A 15,260-nucleotide genomic window follows, 5' to 3' on the forward strand; every position below is an offset into this window, starting at 1 on the left:
TGAGCAGCCCTGTTTGAAGTACAGACAGGAAGACGCCAGTGCAAGATAGCAAAAGAAGGCATTTCTATTGAGTTTACACCAGTGTTTAATCCAATTGATTTTGGTAGCATACTGCAGTTATATCTGAGATGCATCAGAAAGCAGGGAAAAATAACCCCTTGTTCTCAAGCTTGCCTTTCTCCCTTGCGGGAATCCTTCATGCAGTGAACTCCGATCCATTTTTCCCCTAAGCAGATGCACAATGAGAAAACTGGTACAACAAGCCCCGGCTGTAATTAGGCTTGGAACAGGGCTGGGCTTTGACAAATCTGATTTTGACCTCTGCCATTAAAAACAAGGCCCAACCCTGATCCCAGACATCAATGCACATTCGTGTATAGTTCTGCTCAATACTGGAACTTGGTGCCCTTTCATTTTTTTTTAAATTTGGTTTGTATTTTGAAAGGGAGGGAGGGTGTTATAGAATGTAGAACCTTTCCATTTTCGCTTTTTGAGCTTTGTATAGCACTTCCAATCCAAACCTAATCCAAATGCCCGAACAGAGTCACAAATATGTTTTGCTGAGTGATGGAGACCTTTCCTGACTGCAGCTGCCGGCACAAGATGCCCTCAGTAAAAGTAGGAGTACTGCACCATGGAGCCTTCCTTCCAAGCCCTTCCCCACCAGAGCAATGGCAGTGAAGCAGGCGAGTTAAACCGGGGACGGCCACTCAGATCTGTCCTCCAGCACTTGACTGCGTGATCTTAAGCTGGGCCCTCGAACCCCCTTCTGTGTTTCGATTTTAAACGTTTCTGTGCTATGCCTTCTCTCTTACAGCAACGTGTACACCATCAGCGCCTCATTGTGACTGTTAAGCCTGGACCTCTTACGGCTTGTTTTTCTGTGCTGCTTTTATACAACGAGATTGCAAGCGTGTGAAATTCTGCTCTTTTTTGTGAGGGTGCAGTTTGGTGGTCTAATATTATTCCTTCCAAAATAAAAATGCGATTTTACAACTGAATAAGTGGTGGGGGAGGGGGGGGGGAAGAGTAGTCAAATATATCTAGACAAAAGCAAAAGCCAGAGAGGACTCATTTAAGTGCACAAGGTACAAGAAGAGGAATGCAAATTCTTTCCATTTTCCTAGTGTTTCTTCCCCAAGTTGTCAGTGCCTGGCTGCTTCACACATCTGCACTTAGGTGAGGTCATGCGTATGAAGTCTCTCTGACAGCTATACCCACTGCTGCATACTCGACTCAGGTTTCTTGCCTCTGCAGTCTCTCCTCCAGCCTCACTGCTATGCAGAGAAGAATGTACAGGAATGCTGTAAAATTAGGTTTAAGGCTTACTTTTGTTTTAATTGCCTGTTTCCTACATTCTACTTTATTTTTATTTTTCTCCAGTACAAGATGGAATCTGGTGCAAGGGGCTTGGCTGGAAGTTTTTCTATCTAACCTGGATAATGAGGTCTGGGTGTGCACTGAGGGTCCAACACCGCTCCCCCCCCCCGGACGTTGGGGCTATCAGCTGATTACACGACGACACTGAACTTAAACCTTCTCAGAGATTTTACTTTCCAGGTCTCTACCATATCTCGGCTGCATGAAAACATCTTGCGAGACTGTCAGATGTCGGTGGGGCGAGGGAAACACAGAAAAATTATAAGAACACAGTGCGCTTCTCTTTTTCTCCAGGCCGAAAGCATGAATTAACTTACATATGCCATAAACTCTTTGGCAATTGTATGCCCTCTTGAAGAAAACAGCAGATAGATTATAAGGAGGTGCTGGATAATCCGGTTAGTGGAAGGGTGACGTGTGCTAGCCTCAGTGCTGTCAACGGCAGCCAGCAGCTTGGGCACGGAGAGGGTGGGGCTGCAGGAAAGCATCAGCAGACGATCAGACGCTGTTCTGGCTTCCACCTGCAGGGAAAATATGTTTAAAGGATTAGTGAAGGGTGGACACATATGGGTGCCTGTTTCATGTGACTTGTTTCCATGCCAGCTAACGCAAAAACCTCTGGGCAGGGTACAACAAAACACCTACAGAAGTTTAACTTTTTTTTGTTGTTGTTGTAAAGGAGTAGGGTATTTCACATTCAGCTGACCTTGCTCGACACAAACATGGATTGGGTGGAATTGAAATATTTTTTGACTTCCTTTGGGTCTTGCAGATTAAGCAGTTAGGGCACCGTGCCAGGATTTGACCTTTTATAATGAAAGGAAAGGGAGTCGGTGCCTCTGAAGATACAGGAAGATTCTTGCATTGTGGAGAACAGAACAAGAGGGCTCTGGAAAGACTGGTTTCAGCATCTCAGCAACAAATCAATTACACCGCTCCATACAATCTGACCTCAGCTGATAAAAATTCTCTAAGACCTTTACTTTCCTCCTCCTGCTGCTTAGCTAGGACTTGTGCACTGTACCTTCCCATGCCTCTCTCTCTCTCTCTCTGTTCCATAACTATGACCAATCCACAAACATTTCACCGAGTGAAACAAAACAGCAAATAAAGTGCTTCATTTTCTACACAGCAATGGGGAAAATTTGATCACAGGCAGCGCATTAATAACTAGACAATGCCATTACTGTTGTGTACGATGCCAGACTCCGAGTGTCACTGCGAGGCATAGCTCCACTCAAGGAGGCCGAGAGTCCACGATAAGACCAAGGACGCTCTGCACAAGTAATGCAATGTGGAAACAAATGCAATTTACAGATAATCCATAACTAGATTCACTTCTAAATGTAATTTACAAAAAAATAATCCCTGCCCTTCGACGGTCGGTATTGAAGCCCTGGCTTGTTATTCTGGCAGCTCAAAAACAAAGATGCCAAATTCTTTACTAGAAACCAAATCCTAATAGCTGTTCGATCCTTTCGGTGTCAAGTTCGGTGCATAAGCAATGCTTTGTTAGACTGGTGCTGACCGAGCATGCAGTGCCTGCATGAATCATACAAAACGGATGACTTGATGACAGAAAAGTGAGATAAACCGGAATCAAAATGTGTCATTTAGTACCTACGCTACCGATGCGCAGCCTGCAGAGGGGAAACAAAAAAATGAACGATGAGAATAATGCCCATTTAAGAAAATCAAATCTGCCTCAGGAAGGAACAGTTCTGAAAATCAGGGTAACTAATTTCAACAATATTACATTCACAGTGCACAGCTACTGGGGGAGGGGTGTGTGTGTGTGGGGGGGGGGGGGGGAGGGGAGGGGAGGGGAGGAGTGTTTAAAAAGATGCAATTTCATAGTAGATCCTATGATTTTTCTGAGTGGTTCCCAAATGGTGATGGGGTGGGTGGGAGTAGAGGAGTTTTATATAACCAACAGGAGGGGCAGCTACCAATGATGCACAACCAAAGTGTCCAGTGATTCCAGTACTCTGCAGATACACTGCGGGGGAGAATCACAATTACACATTCAAGGCGGTAAAAACTTGAAGAATAAAACCTACAGCTGTGCTATTTAACCAATTCTAGCTCTTGAGGGCCACAAACCAATCAGGTTTTCATGATATCCCTAATGAATATGCATGAATACATTTACATATAACGGAGGCAGTATGCATGCAAATCTCTCATGCATTATTGGTTAGGAATATCCTGAAAATGCAAGTGTTTTGCGGTCCTAGAGGACTGGAGTTGTCCACCTCTAGTTTAACCTGTAATGCAGGGCTTCCCAAACATTTGCTAATCTGACCCCAATTTAGCACTTGAAAATTCACAGGCCCCCAGACAATCACAGCAAATTAGTAGGGGTGCAGTCCCCTTCCAACAATCACTCTATTCTCATTCTTACTGCACGCCAGTTAATCTCTCTCTCTAGTCAGTCTTCCCTTTCAACCTCAACCCCTTTTCCAAAGGACTTCCTCTCTCAACCTCTGCCCTTCCCAGCTGTTCCCCTCTCACATTTCCCAGATGCTCTCACATATCTGGCCCATCCCCTCTCTCTCTCTCTCTGACCCTCCAAGTCTTTCTCTCTCCTTCCCCCAGTTGATCCCTCTCTCACCACAGCCAACTGATCCTCTGCCGTTCCCTCCCTCTCACCCCATTCCCCATCCTCATCTCCTCCCCTCCATTCCTTCTTTCACATACTCCCAAGCTGATTGCCTCTCACCCCCAGCTCCTCTTCATACACTTCTCTGGTTGATTTTGTCATTCCCCTGTTTTTACCCTCCATGGCCAATCACTCTCGCTGATCCAACCCTTAAACCCACTCCTGCATCTGATCCCTTCCTTCAAACAACCTCTCCTGTAAAAACATCCCCCTGACCAGGTTCTGCAACAACATTTTCCTTTGCGTCCTAGGCCAAAGGTGGATGACAACTGGGGGAAAGAGAGGGAAGGCTTTTGACAAGGGCAAACATTTTTCTCAGTGATTTGTGAGGAGAGAGGAACAGAGGCAATTTCCACTGGGCCTGTGCACACGCAGCCCCTCCCCTCATGGCTGTTTCCAAGCAGGATGGTGATCTGCAAGCAGCAGCAGGTGCATTAGTAATGAAATTCAGCGCAGGGCTTGTGAGCCACTGCAAGTTCACAGAACCTGCAGCGGCCCTAAACCTTCCATATGGAGGGCTTCCTGGTACCACAAACTCGTGCGAGGGCAGGGCCTGTGAACACATTCTGGCTCACAGGTCCCACATTAACTCATGCTATTGCCAGCTGAGGCGCTTGTCACCCCTGGCTGAAAGTTTTGTGACCTCAGTTTGGGAAGCCCTGCTGTAATGCATTTTAAATGTGTCCTGTAACACTTAAAAGTTGGTTTCAGCAAGGATTTGTAATGCAAATCTTGCAACTCTTGCCCACTATCACTCTTTCTCGCCTCCCATTTCTTTCTCAAATTCTTGAAAAAGCTTTTCACTCTAAGCTCTCATTTTACCTATCATTTATTTAATTTGCTAAGATCTAATTACCATGCCCTGTGCTATAAAGATCAAGGCACGATGAAATCAGAAAAACAGTAATAAGCAGAACACAACTCAAAATAACAACATTATACATCAAATAAAAATAATCAAACCCCTCAAAAACTAATGCAACAGAGCCTGAATATAGTTTGTGGTAATACTGCAGAATGGGACAGGTTTCTGGGGAGTGGATACGGGAGGGATGAAAGGGGAGGATTGAACTGCTGGATTCACGTTTTGGATGCTTGTTGTGCTAATGCGAGGCAGAAATGCCTGTATGTTTGATTGTTTATCTGCCTCTTTCCTAATAAACAAAATTTTGTTAAAATCCAGGCAGATGGAAATCATTGTCACTCACCTCACCAGTGCTTAAGTCTCTCCAAAAGCCCTTTCAAACTTCTCAAATCTCCTCTGGTCCCTTACACTCCATGGAACCTGCTCTGCTTCTCACCTGGTTTAAGTTCTCTCTCTCTCACCCATCCCTATCCTAGCCCTGGCTCATATCCTTCCAGGTTTAGTTTGACATTGTCACCCCCTCCCCCCCTTTCCTCTGTGTGCCAGGACTCTTGGTCCCCTCTCTCTCATTGCTCATTTCTTGGTGCCATTTCTACACCAATGAGACACAAATCATTTTGTCCGATTCCATTTCCTACTTCCACTGTATGTAGATCCAGCAGGTGGCAAAGTTCAGCCCTCTTTTTAAGAGTTTCAGCAGGTCTCTTTTTCAGGACTGGATTCTTATCAGATTACATTTGCATATGTCCAGTTAGTAAATCTGCATATTTTGGTTATCCTGACCAGCTGCCTACTCTTGTAAAATTCTTTTTTTTTTTTTTTTTGACTCTGCAGTTTCTTTCTGCTGCTTTGATCCTCCAGCTCAGTCGGAACCACCTGGGTGTTTTGCAGTTACCAGAGGATTTTTCTTCCCTATTTTATGTTATCCTGATACGTCTAGTCTGGGTTATTGCAGTGATGCTCCTGGGGTCAGGGACCAGGTCCCAGAGCTCCTTCCAGAACTCTGCAATCATGGGACCTGAAGCCATGTACTGGATGTCAATTTTAAGCAATGACGATGACTCCACATCATCTCTGGCCCCAGCCGCCCCAGGGAAGGGAAGACCTGACACTGGGTTTGAACTGGGGAAACTTTTCACATGGCAGTGCACAGCACAACACTGCTGCTACCGAGCCCACCTGTCTGTTACAATTTTTCTACTTGCCATCTCTGCCTGAATTCACGCTCACCAATTTACTAACTGGATCAAACCAATACACCCCACTTCCTTCATTTACCTTCCCTCATTCCACTTAATACTACCATCTCCTTTTACTCTCCTGTGCAGTGATCAACTTTTCACAGAAATCTGATTCTTCTCTTTCTCCACTATCTTAAAATCCTGACATTTCCAACTCTTGGTACTACAGAAAATCCATCCCTTCCTCTCTTATTTAATAGCTCTATTGCTAATCAATGCCCACTTTTTCCAGGTTTGATTGCTAATTTCCCTCTTTGCTACATCCAGCCTCTTTAGCTTTTAACTGCTTGCTTTGCTTTTCTCACGCTTCTCTTCTAAAAGAACTATGATGGCTTCCTGTTCACTTCTGTGCAAAGTTCAAAATGCATTTATTCCATGCTCCACAGCACTGCTTCTCCCCTGTTTAGCATCCCTCACACGGTGCTACTTTCCTGCATGCTGCTCCTGCCTTTCCTCTCAGGCTCTCTCAGTTCCCTCTCTTCTTTGCTCAGTTTCTTGTCACTTGCCTCTTCTTCTTTAGAACCATTTTTCATGTAGGGCCCTGATTCATTAAAGCCTTCTCTCCCATTCTGTATCTAAGGGAAAATACCGTGATGAATCAGGCCCTTAAAATCTGCCTGCGCTTTTGGCCTATCTATTTAGATCTGAGTTCCAAAACCATCTTATCAATCTATCATTGATCTTTCTCTTGCCCATCATGCTCCTTCCTTGCTTTTGACCTTCCTGATTTTATGAGTTTTGGACTGCTGTACTCAGTTATGGCAACTGCTCTATGGATTTGCAATGCTTGACGCTTGATGAAAGGTGAGCTATATATAAACTATATGCCATCAACCAATATTAATCTGTACTGAGGAACACTCAAAGTTTCAGAAGTCAATGTAGCTGGCATTGTGTATAATTTACTGTTAAATCATTGTTTTCCAAAAGGTTTAAGCTGCTCCCCTCACCCCAAATCATTCTTTTCAATTTTTAGGGAAGTTATGTTAGCAACAGAGTACCCACATTACTTCACACATTGCTGGATCTGATTAGACAAATGACATCATGGACTCTGCCTGAACCATCAGATCTTACTGCACCATTCCAAACACGGCGGACAGAGGGGTGGGCATTCCTATTTTTGATGTGCAGAGTACACACAGCGTACTATTTTCTTATAATGGAGCTCCATGACTGCCTCTTTCTTTGCATTACAATAAGAGCATTTCCACACATTTATCTTTTACTTGAATCAGCAGTTTGCTCCTGCTCTTTTATGCCTCCAGCTCAATCAGAACCGGGGATGGGAATTGGTACCATGAGCCTTCATTTGCAATTACCTAGGGAAATGTTTTCCCTATTTTATATCCCCCCCTCCACCAACCCAACATATATAAGAGAGAGTATGGTCATTGCAGCAGTGGTCTTGGGCCAAGGGACAAGCACCAGGTCCTCCTGCAATCACGAGCCCTGGGTTTGGGCACTAGATGTTACCCTTAGGCAATGATAACTCTCTCCCCCTGCCTCCAGGGGCACTAATGGATGCTGCTTTTCTAGCATTCCCAATCCCAGACCACCCAGAGATTGGAAGACCCATCTCAGGGATCTGCAAAGCAGTAAACAGAACTTCCACCGAGCCGCCAGGTCGGCCCTGTTCCAAATGCATCAGTGGTTTTGACACTATAGTACAGTAAGACTAGTCTTATCATAAGCTCCAAGAACATATTGAGAGTGGAAGTCAGTGAAATTTTCCAAAAGTACAAAAGATTTTCCCATTTTTCAAGTCAATCCGGGTCAGGTACAGGCAAGCAAGGCCCATCTAATGGAAATAAGAGAATTTCAAAAGATAGGCTCTCCCACCTCTGATTACAGTAATATACCAATCAATAAGGCAGTGCACTCTGAACAATGTACTCATCCAGTAAAGCACCTCTACTAAATGAATCAGATGGAAGCATTTTGTTCCATATCTTAAAACTTAATAATGCGGTAGACAATACTGAAAACAGCTGCTGCTGCTGCTGGGAACTACCAGAACAGCACAGCCACTACCCACCAGTATTTGAGTCCTCTGCTCACTCCCATGAGGATTATAGTAAAATGCCAGAAGCCACAGCAGGGTATCTGAGGTTTCAGTTTCGGACGTCAGCAGCAGCTCTGCAGCGATATCGATCCAAACTCCAAAATGAATTAGTAAAAACCAGTGCTCAAAGAGAATCCTGTGAGATCTGAATTGGAATCAAACACATTACTGTTGTGAAAACTGCCAAACTGAAAATAAATCAATTAGTCACATATGTGCTCTGCCAATTTGTGCATGACATAAAACCAAAGCCTAAGTCTAGTTTACTTGCTAGCACTGTAATTAAGGGTGCAGCTGAACTTGGTGGTAGCTTTTTTGCAGTCGTGGCACACATCTGTATTTTTCTCATCATAAGTTTGTAAGTCAAGCTGCATTTTCTATCCAGGCTCAAGGACCACCGTCATGGAAACAACCACAAGTTTTTGGTAATGTTACCAGCTGCTTAGCATGGCTGGCTTGCTATAAGTGGGCTATAAATGTTTTTAAATAAATAAATACTAGAACTTGTCAGTTGAGCCACTTTTGATTTTATTTTTTTTATTCATTAGTTTAACAGATTACCTTTTGTATAATAATATTAAACACTCCCTCTGACACATTTCTGGTCCATCATAAACTCGCTCTTTCAACAGAGAGAGAAAATTCCCTTTAATATAAGCAAACATATTTGTAACCTAATGGTATTAATAGTTCAGCAGGTGAGGCTAACTGATCTGCAGTTTGCAGCCTCCTCTCTGCTCCCACCACCGCTCTTCTCCAATCCCGTGGCACCACTCCCGTTTCCAGGGATCTATTGAACAGGTCAATCAGCAGGATCCGCCAGTACATCTCCGAGCTCCCCTCAGTATCCTGAGATGAACCTCATCAGGCCCCATGGCCTTGGCCTATTTCAGTTTACCTAGCTCTTCCCAATCAATCTCTTCTCTAAATGGAGTTTGGTCTACCCTATCCCCCCCCCCCCCCCCCCCCCCCCCCCCCCATCTACGGTCTTATCAACCAGCAAGGGTTCTTCGTCAGGGTCTTCTTTAGTGAACACCGAGCTGAAGTTTTGTTTAATATTTCCATTATTTCTTCATCTTTCGCCATACAGTGCTCCTCATCAGTTTTCAATTTCACTATCCCACTTGGGGTCTCCCTTCTTTCTCTGGTATATCTGAAAAATGTTTTGTCACCTCACTATACCTTTTTGGCAATCCTTTATTCCACTTGACCTTTTATTTCCCGTTTCCTTTCTTCATCTCCCTAAGACATTTTTCCTTGTATTTTTTTTTTAGATCCTTTATACTTCTTGAATGCTGTTCTTTTTGCCTTTTTTTTTTTTCAGCCGACTCCTTAGAGAACCAAATTGGTTTCTTTTTCCTCTTACTCTTGTTTACTTTTCTAACATATAGATTTGTTGCCTTTGTAATAGCTCCTTTTAATTTGGCTCACTGTTGTTCCACCTCCCCCATTTTCTCTGTCTTCCAGGTCTTCCTCCAGATATGTCCCCATTTTGACAAAATCTGTATTTGTGAAATTCAAAACTCGGGTCTTTGTGTGACTTCTCTGTAATCTATTCACGATATCGAACCATACCATCTGAAGATCACTAGTGCTCAGATGAGGCCCTACCCGAATAGAGACATTATCCCTATTAGTGAGCCCTAGATCGAATATCACACCCTCCCCCTCATGGTTCCATTACCATTTTTTTGAGCAGAGCCTCTATAAGGACATGCACTATCTCTCTACATTTTGTAGATTCCACAGAAGGGATGCTCTAATCCACATCTGGCAGATTAAAATTTATGACGAGCAACACTTCTCCCTTCTTTACCACCTTTTGGATGTCCTCGATCAGGTCTCTCTCCAGTTCTTCTGTTTGAGTGTCAGGCCTTTAGATCACACCAGTAAAAATGGAAGCACCATCTTATTTTTTTTTTTTAGGATGGTCTATAATGCTTCTTCTCTACCCCACATCCCTTACAATTCAATTGCTTGGATGTTGTTTTTGACAAAAAGAGCTACTTCTCCCCCTTTTCTGTCTTCTCAGTCCTTCCTTAACAAGTTATAGCTCGGGATGGCCGTATTCCAATCATAAGACTCAGTGAACCATGTTTCTGTAACAGCAACAATGTCCAAGTCTGCCTCTGTCATTAGAGCCTGCAGGTCTGGGATTTTATTGCTCAGACTACAAGCATTTGTGGTCATAGCTTTCCAGCTGCTCTATTTTTTTTTTGATTTTTTTTTCCCCACTTCCTAAATTGCTGCTTGGGGTTGACATACCACTTTCACTGGTCACCTCCTGCCACCCCTGCTCCCTAGTTTAAATGCCTGATAATGTATGATCTGAATTTTTCACTTAGAATCCTCTTTTCTGTCACAGATGAATGTAGGCCATCCTTACAATATAACCTTTTATTGCTTCAGACAAGGCCTCAGCCTCCACCGTATCCAAAACCATTTTCCTTACACCTGGTTTTGAGCCAGGAATTGAAATTATCTATATGGCATAGCCTTTCCTTTCCCTTTCAATGAGCAAGTAGTACTTCAGAAAAGGCAATAATCTTTGCCATGTGTCTAATCCTCTTCCCTAGATTTTGGAATTCCTGTACTTCAAGGATACCATTTCTAGCAATATCATTGGTCCCCAGACGGATGACAACACCGATATCAGAATTTCTACTTTCTTCTGCGATTGCATTGACTCTCTGGTTGGTAGTTGTACTGGCTGAGGATTCTGGAAGGCATTTAACTGTTGCATCCCCATCAAAATGGTTTCCCAAATTGGTTCCTCTGATGACCAAGTCTCCCAGGAGAAGTAGTATCCTCTTATAATATTTAATAACGCTTAAGGGTTTCTGGGTGACTTCATTCCTTTCAAACATCAATTCTATTTTTGGAGCTTCTTCATTATCTACTGTAGACAAGGTATTATGTAATGTTAACGTTGGGGAGAGTGTCTCTTCATCACAAGCCTTATTCTGCCAGAGCTCACAGTAATCCATTTATTCAATACTAAAAATTGCAATCATGTATTTCATATGCAGAAATCTGAAAGGAGTGATATGCAATAGGTGGTGAAGATCTGATTGGACAACAGCCAGAAAAGAACTTGGGGTGATAGAGTCGGATGATCTCAAGGTAGCAAAAAAGTGGGAGTTAGAGCCAGAGGGATGCTGGGATGAATAGGGAGAGGCATAACCAGTAACAAAAAAAGGAGATAATAAATACTGCTTTGCAGGTCATTGGTGAAGTTAGCATTACTTATTTCCCACAAAATACAGTTCATAACATATTATGGCATGATAGTGGTTACAAATTAATTTCATGTACTCCTAAGCCAGGATATTATGGGCATAGCTGACTAATGTTTTTGGTAGGTACAGTATTGTTCAGGAAGAGAGTAGCAGATAAAAATGAGCCCAGTGGCATTGTTAAGGTTTGAATCCTGCTATCGGTGATCCTCTTTGTAAGGCCTGCTACTAAACCTCCTCCTGGCATCCAAGCAGGAAAGTTGATACATGTGATATTTTGTGTGCTACAGCGAATGCATAATCCTATTGACTCATAGTGCCCATCATTTTGATCATGAGCTTTTAGCTCAGTAGTGATCACCAGAAATCCTATTTCCAATGACTGGCGATTATTGCTTTGGACAGAGAGGATTGATGGTATTTAGGGAAGCAGTTTTACTACAGGCATTCTAGTTAAATCGGCATTCTTTTTCTAGGTTTCTACCATGTAGTTTAATACATTCCAAGGTTGAGATTGTCAAACATGTTTAAAATAAAAAGGGTACAAAGGATTGTTATGACAGATATGTAATTATAATTTCCAATGTTAGTGTACGAAACTGCCATTATATCATGATTTCAAAGACTGGCAATGTTGCTACAACTTCAAAAGATGGCATGATTTTTGTGCATTACCAGGAGTTTTTATTTTTTATTCAATTAAGCATGTATTTGATATAGATGTGAAGATTTCTTAACTTTTGAATATCCTTATTAACAATTAACTCTTGTGCTGCCAAGACAGGGTCATTTCTATCTGCTCGATTAGCATGTGTATTAAAAGGGACTTTCTAGCAAGTGATGTATCAAAATGCTTTTTGCAGTTATCAGATTTTAAAAAGATAGTGCTGGGTGGTACATTTACAATAAATTTTAGAAAGAACTAGAATGTGTCCACTAAAATTGTAAATGAGCAGAACCAGACTGTCTAGTTTCTTCGTTGTTACGACTTGGCATCAGAGTTGTTTGAAATAATTAAGAAATGTTCAACTGTTACCCAGTCAGTCTTCTGTTCTGACAAGAACAATTCTAGACTAACGAAGAGATTTGCACATTTTTTTAAGTTGCACTTATCAGAGAAAGACACTTAATCCTTTATACAGATTCAGGGAAAGACAGATTGAAGAAAACATTCTTTTTCAGTATTTACAAATTAAATCTTTTTTTTGTCCAACAAAAGAGCTATGTAAAATTAGACAGTCTACAGTGATGAGCAAATTGATTTCCATCATAGATCTAGAATTACAATTGACCCTTGAATGTTGTGTACTGTATGATCTTCTGAAGAAGCCATTGAATCTGGCACAAATGGAATCACCAAAATGTATAGCCTTAGCTTGGACAGAGGACTATGCTTCTGCTTAATTAAGTTAATGACAGAAGCAGACCACACAATTCTTTAGGAAACAAGCAGGTATACAATCAAAGGCAAAATGAACATATTTGACAAAATCTGAAATATCCATATTGGAGAATGAGATTACTACCAATTGAAAGTAACAAATCCAAATGTATGGACTTGTACTCATGAGTTCTTGCCATTGACTCTATAATTTAACATGATTGCGTAATCTGTGATTAGGAAATATCTTTTATGATGTGAAGATAGATGCTTAACTGTAATGTCTTTCTGTTAGCTACTGACAAATTACTGTAAAGTGCTGTTTCATGGAATATATAAGAATGCTTTATTGATAATATAACAAAATAAATTAAAAACAGAGTAAAAGAGGATTGATCAGTATATTAGGATACCTCCAAAAACACATTACTAGAAAAAGGCTAGGAATCCCTTGTCCCTAGGACAGGTGAAGATTTCATTGGTCTCTACTTAAAGAGTGGCTTATTCTTATCAAGGGATGGAAATTAAACCAGCCAGGGAAACAATACTGCTTTATTTTTAGAGCTGGATGGAAATGATTCTGAGGAAAGGGAGAAGCCCTTTTGAGAAGTTTATGTGAAAAAGAGTATTGGCAATAGGTAAGGGTTTGGGCAATCTGACAGTCTATAAAAGGGGCAATGAGGGGTTTTGAGATATAAAATTGTCCCTCGAGCTCTCACTGGTCAGTTAGTTCTATTCTCACTAAAGTAAAGTAAAAATTAGTTATTGTAATGTGACTGCCATGGAGTTGAGCATCATAGTTCTATTATACACCAAGTCTCTATCAGAAACATATGTTTGAAATACTGTTTTGTTTTGGTATCATGACCACAACATTGTGTTTTAATGCTTTGCTTTGCAACCAGTACAGAAGAAAGGGGCTACTTTTCGCTTCATCTACTCTCACTTTCCACTCAACCTATAACCCTTCACTCTCCCCAAGTTTTTCTCTTTTCTTTGTTTCCTTTACATTCAAGTGTTCTCAACCTGTTCTCTCTCTGTTCTTTTACTTCTAAAACTCACTCCCTTCCCTGTACACCAGAACACATGAACTCCTCATAAAGGCCCATTTCAAAATCTACATCATTTGTGATGCATTTCACTTCATCTCTCCCTAAACCACCTCCCTCCCCTTGCTAATACACTCCACACCTTCATTGCCCTTTTCCATTCACCGCTCCCCAGACATCTCATTCATCCTGTGCCTTCATCTCTTGGATTTTATGCCTGTTAGAGCATGAATTCTAATAATCTCTTATTCCTGTTCCTGACCTATTTACACACACACACTATATCAGTCACCGCTACCTCATACCACTCCAACAAGCAATAACATTTTTTTGTTCTTTTTTTTTTTTTTATGAGTAATAGTCTTTTGCTGGATATGGTGATGTGTGTACTACATAGAGCCATGTAACCCATGTATATAAAAAGAAATAATGCTAATGTTGCTAGCAGTTGTTCATTGTAATGAAAATGTTTTATTGTAATACCATTCTGTTTTCTGAGGAATAGGTATAATTCACTGTGGCTGTTTTACTAGAAGCTCTGACAAATGTGAGGAGATGACACGAGTACAGAAGGCATTTGACAAAGTTCCTCATAGAGGCTCCTCAGGATATTAAAAAGTCATGGAATAGGAAAGGAGGGGGAAGGAAAGACATTTAAATATCTCCAAGGAATAAATGCACAGGCCTCTTCCAACTGAAAGGAGGCTCTGGAATGAGAGATCATGAGATGAGGGGTAAACTCCAGAGAAATCTAAGAAAATATTTATTTACAGAAAGAATGGAGGAGACATGGAATAGGCTCTCTGTGGAGCCAGAGATAGTGGAGATGAAGCTTTCTCAGAGGACAAACAGGATGACATGGTAATCCCTAGCTACAGACTGCCCCAAATGAAAAGCGGGAGAACAACAATAACAAGTGCCAACGGGTACAATAATATTTTTGTTGACAAGTCTTTTTTCCATTTTATACTTAGCTTATGAGGGGATACCCTGGAACAAAAACAGATAGCCTTAGGAGGGAATGTAGTTGGGTTTTACACCTCAAACATATTCTGCAAGATAGACTGGTCACACTTACAGTCATGTCGGTCATCTCTATCCAAAGGTAGTGAGATATGAATATGTGGAGAGAAATCCACATTGCAGCTTTGCAGATTTCTTCCATAGGGACTGATCGTAGGTGAGTCACTGATGCTGCCATGGCTTGGACAGAGTGAGCCTTGACATGGCCCACCAGATTGAGGCCTGTCTGGGCATATCAGAAGGCAATGCAATCTCCTAGCCAATTAGATAAAGTCTGTTTAGCAACAGCTATCCCCAATTTGTTGTTATCAAAAGAAACAAAAAGCTGGGTGAACTCTCTATAGGCTTCAGTCAGCTC

General features: G+C 41.8%; 1 protein-coding gene across 4 annotated transcripts in view; it reads right to left on the minus strand.

Moving 5' to 3' along the window:
- Positions 1 to 15,260, minus strand: part of FANCC (FA complementation group C) — a 566,530-nt gene that overhangs the window by 22,235 nt on the left and 529,035 nt on the right. For 3 of the 4 annotated variants that reach the window (XM_029617551.1, XM_029617542.1, XM_029617567.1), the window contains 2 exons: positions 8,187 to 8,358; positions 1,698 to 1,901 (listed from right to left, as the gene is read on the minus strand). In XM_029617551.1, the coding sequence (XP_029473411.1) occupies positions 1,698 to 1,901; positions 8,187 to 8,358 (376 nt within the window). The remainder of the gene's footprint in view (positions 1 to 1,697; positions 1,902 to 8,186; positions 8,359 to 15,260) is intronic. The other variant, XM_029617560.1, reaches the window with a different exon arrangement.

This window comes from Rhinatrema bivittatum, chromosome 1 (genome assembly GCF_901001135.1).
Source record: "Rhinatrema bivittatum chromosome 1, aRhiBiv1.1, whole genome shotgun sequence".
Classification (NCBI taxonomy): Eukaryota; Metazoa; Chordata; class Amphibia; order Gymnophiona; family Rhinatrematidae; genus Rhinatrema; species Rhinatrema bivittatum.